This window comes from Oncorhynchus mykiss, chromosome 18 (genome assembly GCF_013265735.2).
Source record: "Oncorhynchus mykiss isolate Arlee chromosome 18, USDA_OmykA_1.1, whole genome shotgun sequence".
Taxonomy (NCBI): domain Eukaryota; kingdom Metazoa; phylum Chordata; class Actinopteri; order Salmoniformes; family Salmonidae; genus Oncorhynchus; species Oncorhynchus mykiss.
This window is the reverse complement of record NC_048582.1, coordinates 71,615,061-71,632,560: the sequence shown is the minus strand read 5'-3', so window position 1 is coordinate 71,632,560 and position 17,500 is coordinate 71,615,061. Positions and strand designations below refer to the sequence as shown.

At 47.3% G+C, this 17,500-nt stretch overlaps 1 protein-coding gene across 1 annotated transcript in view; it reads left to right on the top strand.

Moving 5' to 3' along the window:
* The window catches only part of LOC110518582 (CUB and sushi domain-containing protein 2-like), a 458,013-nt gene that overhangs the window by 146,981 nt on the left and 293,532 nt on the right, over positions 1-17,500 (top strand). The window contains exon 19 of the mRNA XM_036953653.1: positions 15,622-15,816. Within this exon, the coding sequence (XP_036809548.1) occupies positions 15,622-15,816 (195 nt within the window). The remainder of the gene's footprint in view (positions 1-15,621; positions 15,817-17,500) is intronic.

Sequence of the window (17,500 nt, the reverse complement as noted above, 5' to 3'; positions counted from 1 at the left end):
AGGAGAGATGAAAGGAAAGGAGAGATGAAAGGAAATGAGAGATGAAAGGAAAGGAGAGATGAAAGGAAAGGAGAGATGAGAGGAAATGAGAGATGAGAGGAAAGGAGAGATGAGAGGGAAGGAGAGATTAAAGGAAAGGAGAGATGAAAGGAGAGATGAAAGGAAAGGAGAGATGAAAGGAAAGGAGAGATGAAAGGAAAGGAGAGATGAAAGGAAAGGAGAGATGAAAGGAGAGATGAAAGGAAAGGAGAGATGAAAGGAAAGGATAGATGAAAGGAGAGATGAAAGGAGAGATGAAAGGAGAGATGAAAGGAAAGGAGAGATGAAAGGAAAGGAGAGATGAAAGGAAAGGAGAGATGAAAGGAGAGATGAAAGGAAAGGAGAGATGAAAGGAGAGATGAAAGGAAAGGAGAGATGAAAGGAGAGATGAAAGGAAGGAGAGGTGAAAGGAGAGATGAAAGGAGAGATGAGAGGAAAGGAGAGATGAAAGGAAAGGAGAGATGAGAGGAAAGGAGAGATGAGAGGAAAGGAGAGATGAAAGGAAGGAGAGATGAAAGGAGAGATGAAAGGAAACGAGAGATGAAAGGAAGGGAGAGATGAAAGGAAAGTAGAGATTAAAGGAAAGGAGAGATGAAAGGAAAGGAGAGATGAAAGGAAAGGAGAGATGAGAGGAATGGAGAGATGAGAGGAAAGGAGAGATGAAAGGAAAGGAGAGATGAAAGGAAAGGAGAGATGAAAGGAAAGGAGAGATGAAAGGAAGGAGAGATGAAAGGAAGGAGAGATGAAAGGAACGGAGAGATGAAAGGAAAGGAGAGATGAAAGGAAAGGAGAGATGAAAGGAAAGGAGAGATGGAAGGAAAGGAGAGATGAAAGGAGAGATGAAAGGAAAGGCGAGATGAGAGGAAAGGAGAGATGAAAGGAGAGATGAAAGGAAAGGAGAGATGAAAGAAAGGAGAGATGAAAGGAAATGAGAGATGAAAGGAAAGGAGAGATGAAAGAAAGGAGAGATGAAAGGAGAGATGAAAGGAAAGGAGAGCTGAGAGGAAAGGAGAGATGAAAGGAAAGGAGAGATGAAAGGAAAGGAGAGATGAAAGGAGAGATGAAAGGAAAGGTGAGATGAAAGGAGAGATGAGAGGAAAGGAGAGATGAGAGGAAAGGAGAGATGAAAGGAAAGGAGAGATGAAAGGAAAGGAGAGATGAAAGGAAAGGAGAGATGAAAGGAAAGGAGAGATGAAAGGACAATATTAGCCTATACTATAAGTCAACATTCAGTTTTGGGTAATGGCAAACACAAGTTTGGGGTAGTACAGTATGTTTCGCTGTAGTATATTATAAACAGAGTTTGTGTAATGGAGGATGAGAGTAGAGGAAAGGAAAAGAGGAAACGAGAGGAGAGGGTAGGAAATGAGAGGAGAGGGTAGGAAATGAGAGGGTAGGAAATGAGAGGGTAGGAAATGAGAGGAGAGGGTAGGAAATGAGAGGAGAGGAAAGGAGAGGAAATGATTGGAAAGGGTAGGAAATGAGAGGAGAGGGGAGGAGAGGAAATGAGAGGAGAGGGTAGGAAATTGTCGTAGATAAAATGTAGTTATGTTCATTGTCCGTAGCTTATGCCTGCCCGTAACATAATCTCACTGCCACTATGGGGCACTCTGTTCACAACGTTAACATCAGCAAACCACTCACCCACATGACTCCATACACGCTGTCTGCCATCTGCCCGGTACAGTTGAAACCAGTATTAATCCGTGAAGAACACGCTTTCAGCATGGCCGCCGAAGTGGGTTATGACGCCGCACTGCAGTCAGGTCAAAACCCTGGTGAGGACGACGAGCACGCGGATGAGCTTCCCTGGTGAGGAAGACGAGCACGCGGATGAGCTTCCCTGGTGAGGAAGACGAGCACGCGGATGAGCTTCCCTGGTGAGGACGACGAGCATGCGGATGAGCTTCCCTGGTGAGGACGACGAGCACGCGGATGAGCTTCCCTGGTGAGGAAGACGAGCACGCGGATGAGCTTCCCTGGTGAGGACGAAGAGCACGCGGATGAGCTTCCCTGGTGAGGACGACGAGCACGCGGATGAGCTTCCCTGGTGAGGAAGACGAGCACGCGGATGAGCTTCCCTGGTGAGGACGACGAGCACGCGGATGAGCTTCCCTGGTGAGGAAGACGAGCACGCGGATGAGCTTCCCTGGTGAGGAAGACGAGCACGCGGATGAGCTTCCCTGGTGAGGACGACGAGCACGCGGATGAGCTTCCCTGGTGAAGACGACGAGCACGCGGATGAGCTTCCCTGGTGAGGAAGACGAGCACGCGGATGAGCTTCCCTGGTGAGGAAGACGAGCACGCGGATGAGCTTCCCTGGTGAGGACGACGAGCACGCGGATGAGCTTCCCTGGTGAGGAAGACGAGCACGCGGACGAGCTTCCCTGGTGAGGAAGACGAGCACGCGGATGAGCTTCCCTGGTGAGGAAGACGAGCACGCGGACGAGCTTCCCTGGTGAGGAAGACGAGCACGTGTCAGCTTCCCTGACACGGTTTCTGACAGTTTGTGCAGAAATTCTTCATTTGTGTAAACCTACAGTTTCATCAGCTGTCGGGTGACTGGTCTCAGACGATCCCGCCGGTGAAGAAGTCGGATTTGGAGGTCCTGGGCCTGTTTGGTTGTGAGGCCGGTTGGACGTACTGCCAAATTCTCTAAGATAATGTTGGAGGAAATGAATGTTACGTTCTCTGGGACTCCTGCAGTCAGACAGTTGAACGCCCCCTCAGTGTCTGTAGCATCATGTTGTGTGACAAAACTACACATTTTAGAATGACCTTTTATTGTCCCCAGCACAAGGTGCACCTGTGTAATGATCACGCTGTTTAATCAGCTTCTTGATATGCCACACCTGTCAGGTGGATGGATTGTCTTGGCCAATGAGAAATGCTCACTAGCAGGGATGGAAACACATTTTTTGCACAACATTTTACCGAAATAAGCTCTTTGTGTGTGTAAAACATTTCTGGGATATTTTATTTCAGCTCATGAAAAATTGGACCAACACTTTACATGTTTTGTTCATGATCAACAATGGTGAATGTCGTTGGGGTGGGGGAAAAGTAAAAGTCAGTTGGGGGGGTCCATAGGAGCAGTTGCGCTTGGTAGCTGACTAGTGGTGGCTATTCAGCAGCCTGATGGTCTGAGGATATAAACTGTCGTCCAGTTTTTTGCCATGATGCTCTTGTATTGTCCAGATCTGAGTGATCGATGCGGGGTGAAGAGGGCGTGGCTCGGGTGGCTGGGTTCCCTGGTGATCTTCCTGGTTTTGTAAGTGTCCTGTAGGGCAGGCAGTGTGCACCAGGCTGTGATGCACCAGGCAGTGTGGACCAGGCATTGTGGACCAGGCAGTGATGCACCAGGCAGTGATGCACCAGGCAGTGTGGACCAGGCATTGTGGACCAGGCATTGTGGACCAGGCAGTGATGCACCAGGCTGTGATGCACCAGGCAGTGTGGACCAGGCATTGTGGACCAGGCAGTGATGCACCAGGCAGTGATGCACCAGGCAGTGTGGACCAGGCAGTGTGGACCAGGCAGTGATGCACCAGGCAGTGTGGACCAGGCAGTGATGCACCAGGCAGTGTGGACCAGGCATTGTGGACCAGGCAGTGATGCACCAGGCAGTGATGCACCAGGCAGTGTGGACCAGGCAGTGATGCACCAGGCAGTGTGGACCAGGCAGTGTGGACCAGGCAGTGATGCACCAGGCAGTGTGGACCAGGCAGTGTGGACCAGGCATTGATGCACCAGGCAGTGTGGACCAGGCTGTGATGCACCAGGCAGTGATGCACCAGGCAGTGTGGACCAGGCAGTGATGCACCAGGCAGTGTGCACCAGGCAGTGTGGACCAGGCAGTGATGCACCAGGCAGTGATGCACCAGGCAGTGATGCACCAGGCAATGATGCACCAGGCAGTGATGCACCAGGCAGTGATGCACCAGGCAGTGATGCACCAGGCAGTGTGGACCAGGCAGTGTGGACCAGGCAGTGATGCACCAGGCAGTGATGCACCAGGCAGTGATGCACCAGGCAGTGTGGACCAGGTAGTGTGGACCAGGCAGTGTGGGCCAGGCAGTGTGGACCAGGCAGTGTGGACCAGGCAGTGATGCACCAGGCAGTGTGGACCAGGCAGTGTGGACCAGGCAGTGATGCACCAGGCAGTGTGGACCAGGCAGTGATGCACCAGGCAGTGTGGACCAGGCAGTGATGCACCAGGCAGTGTGGACCAGGCAATGATGCACCAGGCAGTGTGGACCAGGCAGTGATGCACCAGGCAGTGTGCACCAGGCAGTGTGGACCAGGCAATGTGGACCAGGCAGTGATTCACCAGGCAGTGATGCACCAGGCAGTGATGCACCAGGCAGTGATGCACCAGGCAGTGTGGACCAGGCAGTGTGGACCAGGCAGTGATGCACCAGACAGTGATGCACCAGGCAGTGTGGACCAGGCAGTGTGGACCAGGCAGTGATGCACCAGGCAGTGTAGACCAGGCAGTGATGCACCAGGCAGTGTGGACCAGGCAGTATGGACCAGGCAGTGATGCACCAGGCAGTGTGGACCAGGCAGTGTGAACCAGGCAGTGATGCAGCCCGACAGTTTGCTCTCGATGGGGCTCCTGTAGGACACTGTGAGGGCCCTCGGGGACAGGCCAGATTTATTCAGCATCAGCAGAGTTTGAAGCGTTGCTGTCTTGCCTTCTTCACTACGGTGTCCATGTGGTTAGACCATTTCTGCTTCTCTGAGATGTGGACGCCAAGGAACTTGACAGGAACATGTCAGATTTTAAAAAGCTTTTCGGCGAAAGCATTAAGAAGCTATTATCTGATGATAGCACTATGTCAATAAAGAGGGTAGCATATTTCAAACCTGCAGGCGCTACAGAAAACGCAGAAATAAAATATAAAACATGCCTTACCTTTGACGAGCTTCTTTTGTTGACACTCCAATATGTCCCATAAACATCACAAATGGTCCTTTTGTTCGATTAATTCCGTCCATATATATCCAAAATGTCCATTTATTTGGCGCGTTTGATCCAGACATAAACAGCTTACAAAAACACAACGTCACTACAAAACATTTCAAAAGTTGCCTATAAACTTTGCCAAAATATTTCAAACTACTTTTGCAATAAAACTTTAGGTATTTTTAAACGTTAATAATCTATCAAATTGAAGACTGGGAAATCTGTATTCTATACAGCAAGTAAAAACAAACCATGCTCATTTTTACGTCTTGCGCAACTCTCAATAGGGTAACCTTGTTCCAGGATGTGCTTCTTCTTCGTTGCACAAATTATTAACCTCAACCAAATTCCAAAGACTGGTGACATCCAGTGGAAGTCGTAGGAACTGTAAAATGGTCCCTATCAAATATCCATTGGCAAAGACAACAGAGGGAACGATCAGAGGCAAAAAAGAAAGAAAATCTGAACAGTTAGTCCTCGGGGTTTTGCCTGCTACATAAGTTCTGTTATAGTCACAGACATGATTGAAAAAGTTTTAGAAACTTCAGCGTGTTTTCTATCCACATCTACTAATGATATGCATATCATTTATTCCTGGCATGAGTAGCAGGAAGTAGAAATTAGTTACGCTATTTATCCAAAAGTGAAAATGATGCCCCCTATACCTTAAGAGGTTTTAAAAGGCTGTCTCTCCATGCCTCTTGGTCCTAGGCTTTGGGATAGTTAAAGTTATCAACTAAATCATCACAAGACGAAGGCAGAATAGGTGGTGGAGTATTGGTCAGACACTCAATAAAATCTGTAGAAACGTCAGAGGTCAGATAGTGTTTCTTAATAATGTGTTCAGGATTACCCTGAGCTAAGGGCAACAAGGTAGTTAAAATACACAGTGGTGATCAGATAAAGCAACATCAACTATAGATGATCTGTCAATAGAAAGCCCCTTGGTAATAACCAGAACCAGTAGAAAGCCCCTTGGTAATAACCAGGTCCAGAGAAAGCCCCTTGGTAATAACCAGGACCAGTTGAAAGCCCCTTGGTAATAACCAGGTCCAATAGAAAGCCCCTTGGTAATAACCAGGCCCAATGGAAAGTCCCTTGGTAATAACCAGGTCAAATACAAAGCCCCTTGGTAATAACCATGTCCAATAGAAAGCCCCTTGGCAATAACCAGGTCCAGTAGAAAGCCCCTTGGTAATAACAAGGTCCAGTGTATGGCTGTGGTTATAGCTGGGCCCAGTAGAAAGCCCCTTGTTAATAACCAGGCCCAGAGAAAGCCCCTTGGTAATAACCATGTCCAGAGTATGGCTGTGGTTATGGGTGGGCCCAGTGGAAAGCCCCTTGGTAATAACCAGGTCCAGAACATGGCTGTGGTTATGGGTGGGCCCAGTAGAAAGCCCCTTGGTAATAACCAGGTCCAGAGTATGGCTGTGGTTATGGGTGGGCTCAGTAAAAAGCCCCTTGGTAATAACCAGGTCCAGAGAAAGCCCCTTGGTAATAACCAGTACCAGTTGAAAGCCCCTTGGTAATAACCAGGCCCAATGGAAAGCCCCTTGGTAATAACCAGGTCCAATAGAAAGCCCCTTGGTAATAACCATGTCCAATGGAAAGCCCCTTGGCAATAACCAGGTCCAGTAGAAAGCCCCTTGGTAATAACCAGGTCCAATAGAAAGCCCCTTGGTAATAACCAGGTCCAGTGTATGTCTGTGGTTATGGCTGGGCCCAGTAGAAAGCCCCTTGGTAATAACCAGGTCCAGAGTATGGCTGTGGTTATGGGTGGGCCCAGTAGAAAGCCCCTTGGTAATAACCAGGTCCAGAGTATGACTGTGGTTATGGGGGGGCCAGGTAGAAAACCCCTTGGTAATAACCATGTCCAATAGAAAGCCCCTTGGCAATAACCAGGTCCAGTAGAAAGCCCCTTGGTAATAACCAGGTCCAGTAGAAAGCCCCTTGGTAATAACAAGGTCCAGTGTATGGCTGTGGTTATAGCTGGGCCCAGTAGAAAGCCCCTTGTTAATAACCAGGCCCAGAGAAAGCCCCTTGGTAATAACCATGTCCAGAGTATGGCTGTGGTTATGGGTGGGCCCAGTGGAAAGCCCCTTGGTAATAACCAGGTCCAGAACATGGCTGTGGTTATGGGTGGGCCCAGTAGAAAGCCCCTTGGTAATAACCAGGTCCAGAGTATGGCTGTGGTTATGGGTGGGCTCAGTAAAAAGCCCCTTGGTAATAACCAGGTCCAGAGAAAGCCCCTTGGTAATAACCAGTACCAGTTGAAAGCCCCTTGGTAATAACCAGGCCCAATGGAAAGCCCCTTGGTAATAACCAGGTCCAATAGAAAGCCCCTTGGTAATAACCATGTCCAATGGAAAGCCCCTTGGCAATAACCAGGTCCAGTAGAAAGCCCCTTGGTAATAACCAGATCCAATAGAAAGCCCCTTGGTAATAACCAGGTCCAGTGTATGTCTGTGGTTATGGCTGGGCCCAGTAGAAAGCCCCTTGGTAATAACCAGGTCCAGAGTATGGCTGTGGTTATGGGTGGGCCCAGTAGAAAGCCCCTTGGTAATAACCAGGTCCAGAGTATGACTGTGGTTATGGGGGGGGCAGGTAGAAAACCCCTTGGTAATAACCAGGTCCAGAGTATGGCTGTGGTTATAGGTGGGCCCAGTAACATGTTGCATAATGTCCATAGAGCTCAAAAGATTCCTAAATTCAATGCCCTTGGAGTCAGTCTCTATTTCAACATGAATTTTAACATCACCCAACACAATGATCATAGTTCTCAAGAACAATAGATCATAGTTCAGAGAAATCAGTAAAGAAAGTGGGGCAGTGCTTTGGGTGGCTAACATTTAAACAGTATAGCATGATGCTCAGCAGACCCCAAGTTGACAAATGGAATGTCCTTACAACTGAGAGCATCAGTTAAAATAGAGGCTGTTCCCCACCCTTTATCCCCTTTCTGATAAGAGTATGAAAAGCTGTAGTCCGTGGGGGGAGGCTTCAATAAGAGCACTGCAGTCTGATGACAGCCAGGTTTCAATGAGAAACATGCAATCAACGTTGAGCTCAGTAATGAGGTCATTCAGAAGAAAGGTTTTTACTGGTGATTGCTCTAACATTTAAAAGTGCCATAGTCAATGAGTGTGCCCCTGGGGTCATCTGCCTTGAAGGTAACCAATGGAATAACAACCAAATGATTCATGTTACAACCACGTGATCTTGAAGCAGGTGGGTACAGTGTCCTGAACTAGGGAGAGATCGAAAACGTCAGAGAACAAAACAGCCAGCTGGTCTGACCACGCTCTGAGGGCACGGATATGGATGCCATCTGGGCCGGAAGCCTTGCGAGGGTTAACACGCTTGATAGACTTAAAGAGTACGTCCTCAAAGGAGACTGTGAGTGTGTAGCCCCAAGTTGTCATCGGTGGCTTTCCTCGGCAGCTCAGGGTCATTGTGCTGTCTCCTCGGCAGCTCAGGGTCATTGTGCTGTCTCCTCGGCAGCTCAGGGTCATTCTCCTGTCTCCTCGGCAGCTCAGGGTCATTGTCCTGTCTCCTCGGCAGCTCAGGGTCATTGTCCTGTCTCCTCGGCAGCTCAGGGTCATTGTCCTGTCTCCTCGGCAGCTCAGGGTCATTGTCCTGTCTCCTCGGCAGCTCAGGGTCATTGTGCTGTCTCCTCGGCAGCTCAGGGTCATTGTGCTGTCTCCTCGGCAGCTCAGGGTCATTGTGATGTCTCCTCGGCAGCTCAGGGTCATTGTCCTGTCTCCTCGGCAGCTCAGGGTCATTGTCCTGTCTCCTCGGCAGCTCAGGGTCATTGTCCTGTCTCCTCGGCAGCTCAGGGTCATTGTGCTGTCTCCTCGGCAGCTCAGGGTCATTGTGATGTCTCCTCGGCAGCTCAGGGTCATTGTCCTGTCTCCTCGGCAGCTCAGGGTCATTGTCCTGTCTCCTCGGCGGCTCAGGGTCATTGTCCTGCCTCCTCGGCAGCTCAGGGTCATTGTGCTGTCTACTCGGCGGCTCAGGGTCATTGTGCTGTCTCCTCGGCAGCTCAGGCCTTGGCTAACAGAACTCCATCTGCATGAAGAGGGAAGCCACCTGACTAACAGAACTATATCTGCATGAAGAGGGAAGCCACCTGACTAACAGAACTCCATCTGCATGGAGAGGGAAGCCACCTGACTAACAGAACTCCATCTGCATGAAGAGGGAAGCCACCTGACTAACAGAACTCCATCTGCATGAAGAGGGAAGCCACCTGACTAACATAACTCCATCTGCATGGAGAGGGAAGCCACCTGACTAACAGAACTCCATCTGCATGAAGAGGGAAGCCACCTGGCTAACATAACTCCATCTGCATGAAGAGGGAAGCCACCTGGCTAACAGAACTCCATCTGCATGGAGAGGGAAGCCACCTGGCTAACAGAACTCCATCTGCATGAAGAGGGAAGTCACATGACTAACAGAACTCCATCTACATGGAGAGGGAAGCCACATGACTAACAGAACTCCATCTGCATGGAGAGGGAAGTCACATGACTAACAGAACTCCATCTACATGGAGAGGGAAGCCACATGACTAACAGAACTCCATCTGCATGGAGAGGGAAGCCACCTGGCTAACAGAACTCCATCTGCATGGAGAGGGAAGCCACCTGGCTAACAGAACTCCATCTGCATGGAGAGGGAAGCCGCCTGACTAACAGAACTCCATCTGCATGGAGAGGGAAGCCGCCTGACTAACAGAACTCCATCTGCATGGACAGGGAAGCCACCTGACTAACATACAGTGCCTTGCGAAAGTATTCGGCCCCCTTGAACTTTGCGACCTTTTGCCACATTTCAGGCTTCAAACATAAAGATATATAACTGTATTTGTTTGTGAAGAATCAACAACAACTGGGACACAATCATGAAGTGGAACGACATTTATTGGGTATTTCAAACTTTTTTAACAAATCAAAAACTGAAAAATTGGGCGTGCAAAATTATTCAGCCCCCTTAAGTTAATACTTTGTAGCGCCACCTTTTGCTGCGATTACAGCTGTAAGTCGCTTGGGGTATGTCTCTATCAGTTTTGCACATCGAGAGACTGACATTTTTTCCCATTCCTCCTTGCAAAACAGCTCGAGCTCAGTGAGGTTGGATGGAGAGCATTTGTGAACAGCAGTTTTCAGTTCTTTCCACAGATTCTCGACTGGATTCAGGTCTGGACTTTGACTTGGCCATTCTAACACCTGGATATGTTTATTTTTTAACCATTCCATTGTAGATGTTGCTTTATGTTTTGGATCATTGTCTTGTTGGAAGACAAATCTCCGTCCCAGTCTCAGGTCTTTTGCAGACTCCATCAGGTTTTCTTCCAGAATGGTCCTGTATTTGGCTCCATCCATCTTCCCATCAATTTTAACCATCTTCCCTGTCCCTGCTGAAGAAAAGCAGGCCCAAACCATGATGCTGCCACCACCATGTTTGACAGTGGGGATGGTGTGTTCAGCTGTGTTGCTTTTACGCCAAACATAACGTTTTGCATTGTTGCCAAAAAGTTCAATTTTGGTTTCATCTGACCAGAGCACCTTCTTCCACATGTTTGGTGTGTCTCCCAGGTGGCTTGTGGCAAACTTTAAATAACACTTTTTATGGATATCTTTAAGAAATGGCTTTCTTCTTGCCACTCTTCCATAAAGGCCAGATTTGTGCAATATACGACTGATTGTTGTCCTATGGACAGAGTCTCCCACCTCAGCTGTAGATCTCTGCAGTTCATCCAGAGTGATCATGGGCCTCTTGGCTGCATCTCTGATCAGTCTTCTCCTTGTATGAGCTGAAAGTTTAGAGGGACGGCCAGGTCTTGGTAGATTTGCAGTGGTCTGATACTCCTTCCATTTCAATATTATCGCTTGCACAGTGCTCCTTGGGATGTTTAAAGCTTGGGAAATCTTTTTGTATCCAAATCCGGCTTTAAACTTCTTCACAACAGTATCTCGGACCTGCCTGGTGTGTTCCTTGTTCTTCATGATGCTCTCTGCGCTTTTAACGGACCTCTGAGACTATCACAGTGCAGGTGCATTTATAAGGTGACTTGATTGCACACAGGTGGATTGTATTTATCATCATTAGTCATTTAGGTCAACATTGGATCATTCAGAGATCCTCACTGAACTTCTGGAGAGAGTTTGCTGCACTGAAAGTAAAGGGGCTGAATAATTTTGCACGCCCAATTTTTCAGTTTTTGATTTGTTAAAAAAGTTTGAAATATCCAATAAATGTTGTTCCACTTCATGATTGTGTCCCACTTGTTGTTGATTCTTCACAAAAAAATACAGTTTTATATCTTTATGTTTGAAGCCTGAAATGTGGCAAAAGGTCGCAAAGTTAAAGGGGGCCGAATACTTTCGCAAGGCACTGTAACTCCATCTGCATGGAGAGGGAAGCCACCTGACTAACAGAACTCCATCTGCATGGAGAGGGAAGCCACCTGACTAACAGAACTCCATCTGCATGGAGAGGGAAGCCGCCTGACTAACAGAACTCCATCTGCATGGAGAGGGAAGCCACCTGACTAACAGAACTCCATCTGCATGGAGAGGGAAGCCGCCTGACTAACAGAACTCCATCTGCATGTAGAATATGCAACCCTTCATCTTACACCTCAAACAACAACATTAACAACCGTAACAAGACGGCCCATTTGCAACACACCACAACAACTTTGAAATGACCTGACGTGTGTTCAATGTTTAGGAGTGCACGTGTAAACACTGACCAGTCTGTCTGTGGTCATTATTTGTACAAATCGAACACGGCATTTTGTCTTGTGTTTTCTCGAGGTGAGGTCGTTAGATCTACATTCCACTAGGAGGTTAGTATTAAGTCTGATGTGTGATGTTAGAGCTAAATGGAGCGGGGCGTTTCTCTGTGTTGATTGATCTGTGGTTCAGGGCTCTAGCTAGGAGCATTGTACAGTCTGCTACACACACACAAACACACAGACGCAGGCACACGCTCAAACACACACAGAAGTACTGGCTGAGTGCTGAGAAGGACAGTTGTGTGTAGTCAGCAGACCTTGAGCTAGACATATGCCTCAATTACGTCCTTTACCTGTCTGTCTGTCTGTCTGTCTGTCTGTCTGTCTGTCTGTCTGTCTGTCTGTCTGTCTGTCTGTCTGTCTTTACCAGTTACAGAGGGAAGGACAGGTGGAGGGATCATGTTCATTTGCCTCCCTACCTCTTTCAGCCAAAGATGAGAGGGTACTGTCAATGGTAGAGGGAGAGGAGGGAGAGGAGGGAGATGAGGGAGAGGAGGAGGGAGAGGAAGGAGATGAGGGAGAGGAGGGAGAGGAGGAGGGAGAGGAGGGAGATGAGGGAGAGGAGGGAGATGAGGGAGAGGAGGGAGAGGAGGGAGAGGAGGAGGGAGAGGAGGGAGATGAGGGAGAGGAGGGAGAGGAGGAGGGAGATGAGGGAGATGAGGGAGAGGAGGGAGAGGAGGGATATGAGGGAGAGGAGGGAGATGAGGAGGGAGAGGAGGAGGGAGAGGAGGGAGATGAGGGGAGGGAGAGGAGGGAGATGAGGGAAAGGAGGGAGAGGAGGGAGAGGAGGAGGGAGAGGAGGGAGATGAGGGAGAGGAGGGAGAGGAGGGAGATGAGGGAGAGGAGGGAGAGGAGGGATATGAGGGAGAGGAGGGAGATGAGGGAGAGGAGGAGGGAGAGGAGGGAGAGGAGGAGGGAGAGGAGGGAGATGAGGGAGAGGAGGGAGATGAGGGAAAGGAGGGAGAGGAGGGAGAGGAGGAGGGAGAGGAGGGAGATGAGGGAGAGGAGGGAGAGGAGGAGGGAGAGGAGGGAGATGAGGGAGAGGAGGGAGATGAGGGAGAGGAGGGAGAGGAGGAGGGAGAGGAGGGAGATGAGGGAGAGGAGGGAGAGGAGGAGGGAGAGGAGGGATATGAGGGAGAGGAGGGAGAGGAGGGAGATGAGGGAGAGGAGGAGGAAGAGGAGGGAGATGAGGGAGATGAGGGAGAGGAGGGAGAGGAGGGAGAGGAGGAGGGTGGGATGAGAGATGGAAGGAATGGAGACACATACAGAAAATAAATTAACCAAAAACAAATTGAAGGAATCAAATCACACAATCTGTCTTCAGTTCCCACACCAGCCAACGTTAGTTTCTGAGGCTAGATAATCCTTCATATTTCCTGTTTCATTTCTTCTCTAGTTTCTTGCGGGATTGTATTTTTTTCTGTCTTTTTTGTTAGTATTATATTGGGGTCTTCAGCCTGATACTGAAGTCTGATTAACAAATGTACTCGACCATTGTCTCTCTCTCTCCATTCACTGAGAACCATAGACATTACCACCCTGTCTCTCTCTCCATTCACTGAGAACCATAGACATTACCACCCTGTCTCTCTCTCCATTCACTGAGAACCATAGACATTACAACCCTGTCTCTCTCTCCATTCACTGAGAACCATAGACATTACCACCCTGTCTCTCTCTCTCCATTCACTGAGAACCATAGACATTACCACCCTGTCTCTCTCTCCATTCACTGAGAACCATAGACATTACCACCCTGTCTCTCTCTCCATTCACTGAGAACCATAGACATTACCACCCTGTCTCTCTCTCCATTCACTGAGAACCATATAGTTAGACATTACCACCCTGTCTCTCTCTCCATTCACTGAGAACCATAGACATTGCCATCCTGTCTCTCTCTCCATTCACTGAGAACCAACCATATAGTTAGACATCTACCACCTTGTCTCTCTCTCCACATCCACTGAGAACCAACCATATAGCTAGACATCTACCACCCTGTCTCTCTCCACATCCACAGAGAACCAGAGTCATACTTTGAGCCGGGGTTTCTTGTCTCATTCTGTCTAGTTTTGACAAACTAAATCTCTGTCCCTTTCCACAGATATCCTTTGAAATCAAATATTATTTTCATATTATTATCTAGTCTCATTAACACATCTTCCACTGTTTCCTCTCTCTCTCTCTCTCTCTCTCTCTCTCTCTCTCTCTGTCTCTGTCTCTGTCTCTCTCTCTCTCTCTCTCTCTCTCTCTCTCTCTCTCTCTCTCTCTCTCTCTCTCTCTGTCTCTCTGGATCTGTGTAATCTGAGGGTCTCTCTCTCTCTCTCTCTCTCTCTCTCTCTCTCTCTCTCTCTCTCTCTCTCTCTCTCTCTGTCTCTCTGGATCTGTGTAATCTGAGGGAAATATGTCTCTCTAATATGGTCATACATTGGGCAGGAGGTTAGGAAGTGCAGCTCAGTTTCCACCTCATTTTGTGGGCAGTGAGCACATAGCCTGTCTTCTCTTGAGAGCCATGTCTGCCTACGGTGGCCTTTCTCAATAGCAAGGCTATGCTCACTGAGTCTGTACATAGTCAAAGCTTTCCTTACGTTTGGGTCAGTCACAGTGGACAGGTATTCTACCACTGTGTACTCTCTGTTTAGGGCTAAATAGCATTCTAGTTTGCTCTGTTTTTTTGTTAATTCTTTCCAATGTGTCAAGTAATTATCTTTTTGTTTTCTCATGATTTGGTTGGGTCTAATTGTGCTGTTGTCCTGGGGCTCTGTAGGGTGTGTTTGTGTTTGTGAACAGAGCCCCAGGACCAGCTTGCTTAGGGGACTCTTCTCCAGGTCCATCTCTCTGTAGGTGATGGCTTTGTTATGGAAGGTTTGGGAATCGCTTCCTTTTAGGTGGTTATAGAATTTAACGGCTCTTTTCTGGATTTTGATAATTAGTGGGTATTGTCCTAATTCTGCTCTGCATGCATTATTTGGTTTTCTACGTTGTACACTGAGGATATTTTTGCAGAATTCTGCGTGCAGAGTCTCAATTTGGTGTTTGTCCCATTTTGTGAAGTCTTGGTTGGTGAGCGGACCCCAGACCTCACAACCATAAAGGGCAATGGGCTCTATGACTGATTCAAGTATTTTTAGCCAAATCCTAATTGGTATGTTGAAATGTATGTTTCTTTTGATGGCATAGAATGCCCTTCTTGCCCTGTCTCTCAGATCGTTCACAGCTTTGTGGAAGTTACCTGTGGCGCTGATGTTTAGGCCAAGGTATGTATAGTTTTTTGTGTGCTCTAGGGCAACAGTGTCTAGATGGAATTTGTATTTGTGGTCCTGGTGACTGGACCTTTTTTGGAATATCATTATTTTGGTCTTACTGAGATTTACTGTCAGGGCCCAGGTCTGACAGAATCAGTGCAGAATATCTAGGTGCTGCTGTAGGCCCTCCTTGGTTGGTGACAGAAGTACCAGATCATCAGAAAACAGCAGACATTTGACTTCGGATTCTAGTAGGGGGAGGCCGGGTGCTGCAGACTTTTCTAGTGCCCGCTCCAATTCGTTGATATATATGTTGAAGAGGGTGGGGCTTAAGCTGCATCCCTGTCTAACACCACGACCCTGTGTGAAGAAATGTGTGTGTTTTTTGCCAATTTTAACCACACACTTGTTGTCTCTCTCTCTCTGTCTCTCTCTCTCTCTGTCTCTCTCTGTCTCTCTCTCTCTCTCTCTCTGTCTCTCTCTGTCTCCCTCTCTCTCTCTCTCTCTCTCTCTCTCTCTCTCTCTCTCTCTCTGTCTCTCTCTCTCTCTCTCTCTCTCAGAGAACCCTAGAGAGTCATGCTTTGAGCCGGGGGTGGTGAGGAACGGTACCAGGGTTGGAGCTGACTTGAAGCTGGGTTCAACCACCACCTACTACTGTGATAGTGGATATACTCTGGAGGGAGACCCCACTTTGACCTGCATCATGGGGTCAGACAGCAAGCCCTCCTGGAACAAACAAAAACCCATCTGCATAGGTAATGTACCAACACCTGCATCATGGGGTCAGACACAAACACCACCCCCCCCCAAAAAAAACAAGAACATCTCTATAGGTAACATACCAAAATTGTTTAAATATAAATTAGTGTTAGAAAACATAAAATATTGATATCAAAGTCACCCTAACAACATCTTTTTTTGTGAACAATTGTATTGATTGAGTAACTTTATAAGTACAATATTTTTTTTAAAAATACATACGTCTCGAGCAAAATGAATAATAGATTGAATAATAGATTAAATAATGATATATATAGATATACAGATATAGATCTGACTGTTGTTGATGTATGTACAGTAACGGTCAAACGATAAAGAACATTCAAAGGGTTTTCTTTATTTTTTACTATTTTCTACATTGTAGAATAACAGTGACGACATCAACACTATGAAATAACACATATGGAATCATGTAGTAACCAAAAAAGTGTTAAACAAATCAAAATATATTTTATTTTTAAGATTCATCAAATAGCTTCCCTTTGACTTGATGACAGCTTTGCACACTCTTGGCATTCTCTCAACCAGCTTCACCTGGAATGCTTTTCCAACTGTCTTTAAAAAGTTCCTTGTTCGGAATCACAGACAGTGTCACCAGCAAAGCTCCCCCCAACCATAACACCCCCTCCTCCATGCTTCACGGAGGGAACTTCACATGCAGGGATCATCCGTTCACCCACACCGCATCTCACAATGACACGGCGGTTGGAACCAAAAATCTCAATTTTGGACTCATCAGACCAATGTCCACTGGTCTAATGTCCATTGCTTGTGTTTGTTAGCCCAAGCAAGTCTCATCTTCTTATTGCTGTCCTTTAGTAGTGGTTTCTTTGCAGCAATTTGACCATGAAGGCTCCTCTGACCAGTAGATACTGAGATGTGTCTGTTGAACTCTGTGAAGAATTTATATGGTTTGCAATTTCTGAGGCTGGTAACTCTAATGAACGTATCCTCTGTAGCAGGTAACTCTGGGTCTTCCTTTCCTGTGACGGTCCTTATGAGAGCCAGTTCCATCATAGCTCTTGATGGTTTTTGCAACTGCACTTGAAGAAACTTTCATGTAAAGTTCTTGAAATTTTCCAGATTGACTGACCTTCATGTCTTAAAGTAATGATGGACTGTCATTTCTCTTTGCCTAATTGAGTTGTTCTTGCCATAATAGGGACTTGGTATTTTACCAAATAGGGCTACTTTCTGTGTACCCTGCATTAAGAAGGAAAGACATTCCACTAATTCACTTTTATTAAGAAGGCACACCAGTTAATTGCAATGATTTACAGGTGACTACCTCGTGAAGCTGGTTGAGAGAATGCCAAGAGTCTCCAACGCTGTCATCAAGGCAAAAAGGGTGGATACTTTGAAGAATCTCAAATATAAAATGTATTTGGATTTATTTGACACTTTTTTGGTTACAACATGAATCCATATGTGTTATGTCCTAGTGTTGATGTCTTCACCATTACTCTACAATGTAGAAAACAGTCAAACAAATAAAGAAAAACCCTGGACCGGTAGTGTTTAGGTGAGTGTGTTGGTGCTGAAGGGTTGAATCCGTTTCCTGTATCTCTCGTTTCCTGAGTCCCCTATACAGTAGTTCTGCCTTACCTTTCTGCTTCAACCTAACATGATACATTTCCACTTCAACCTAACATGAAACCT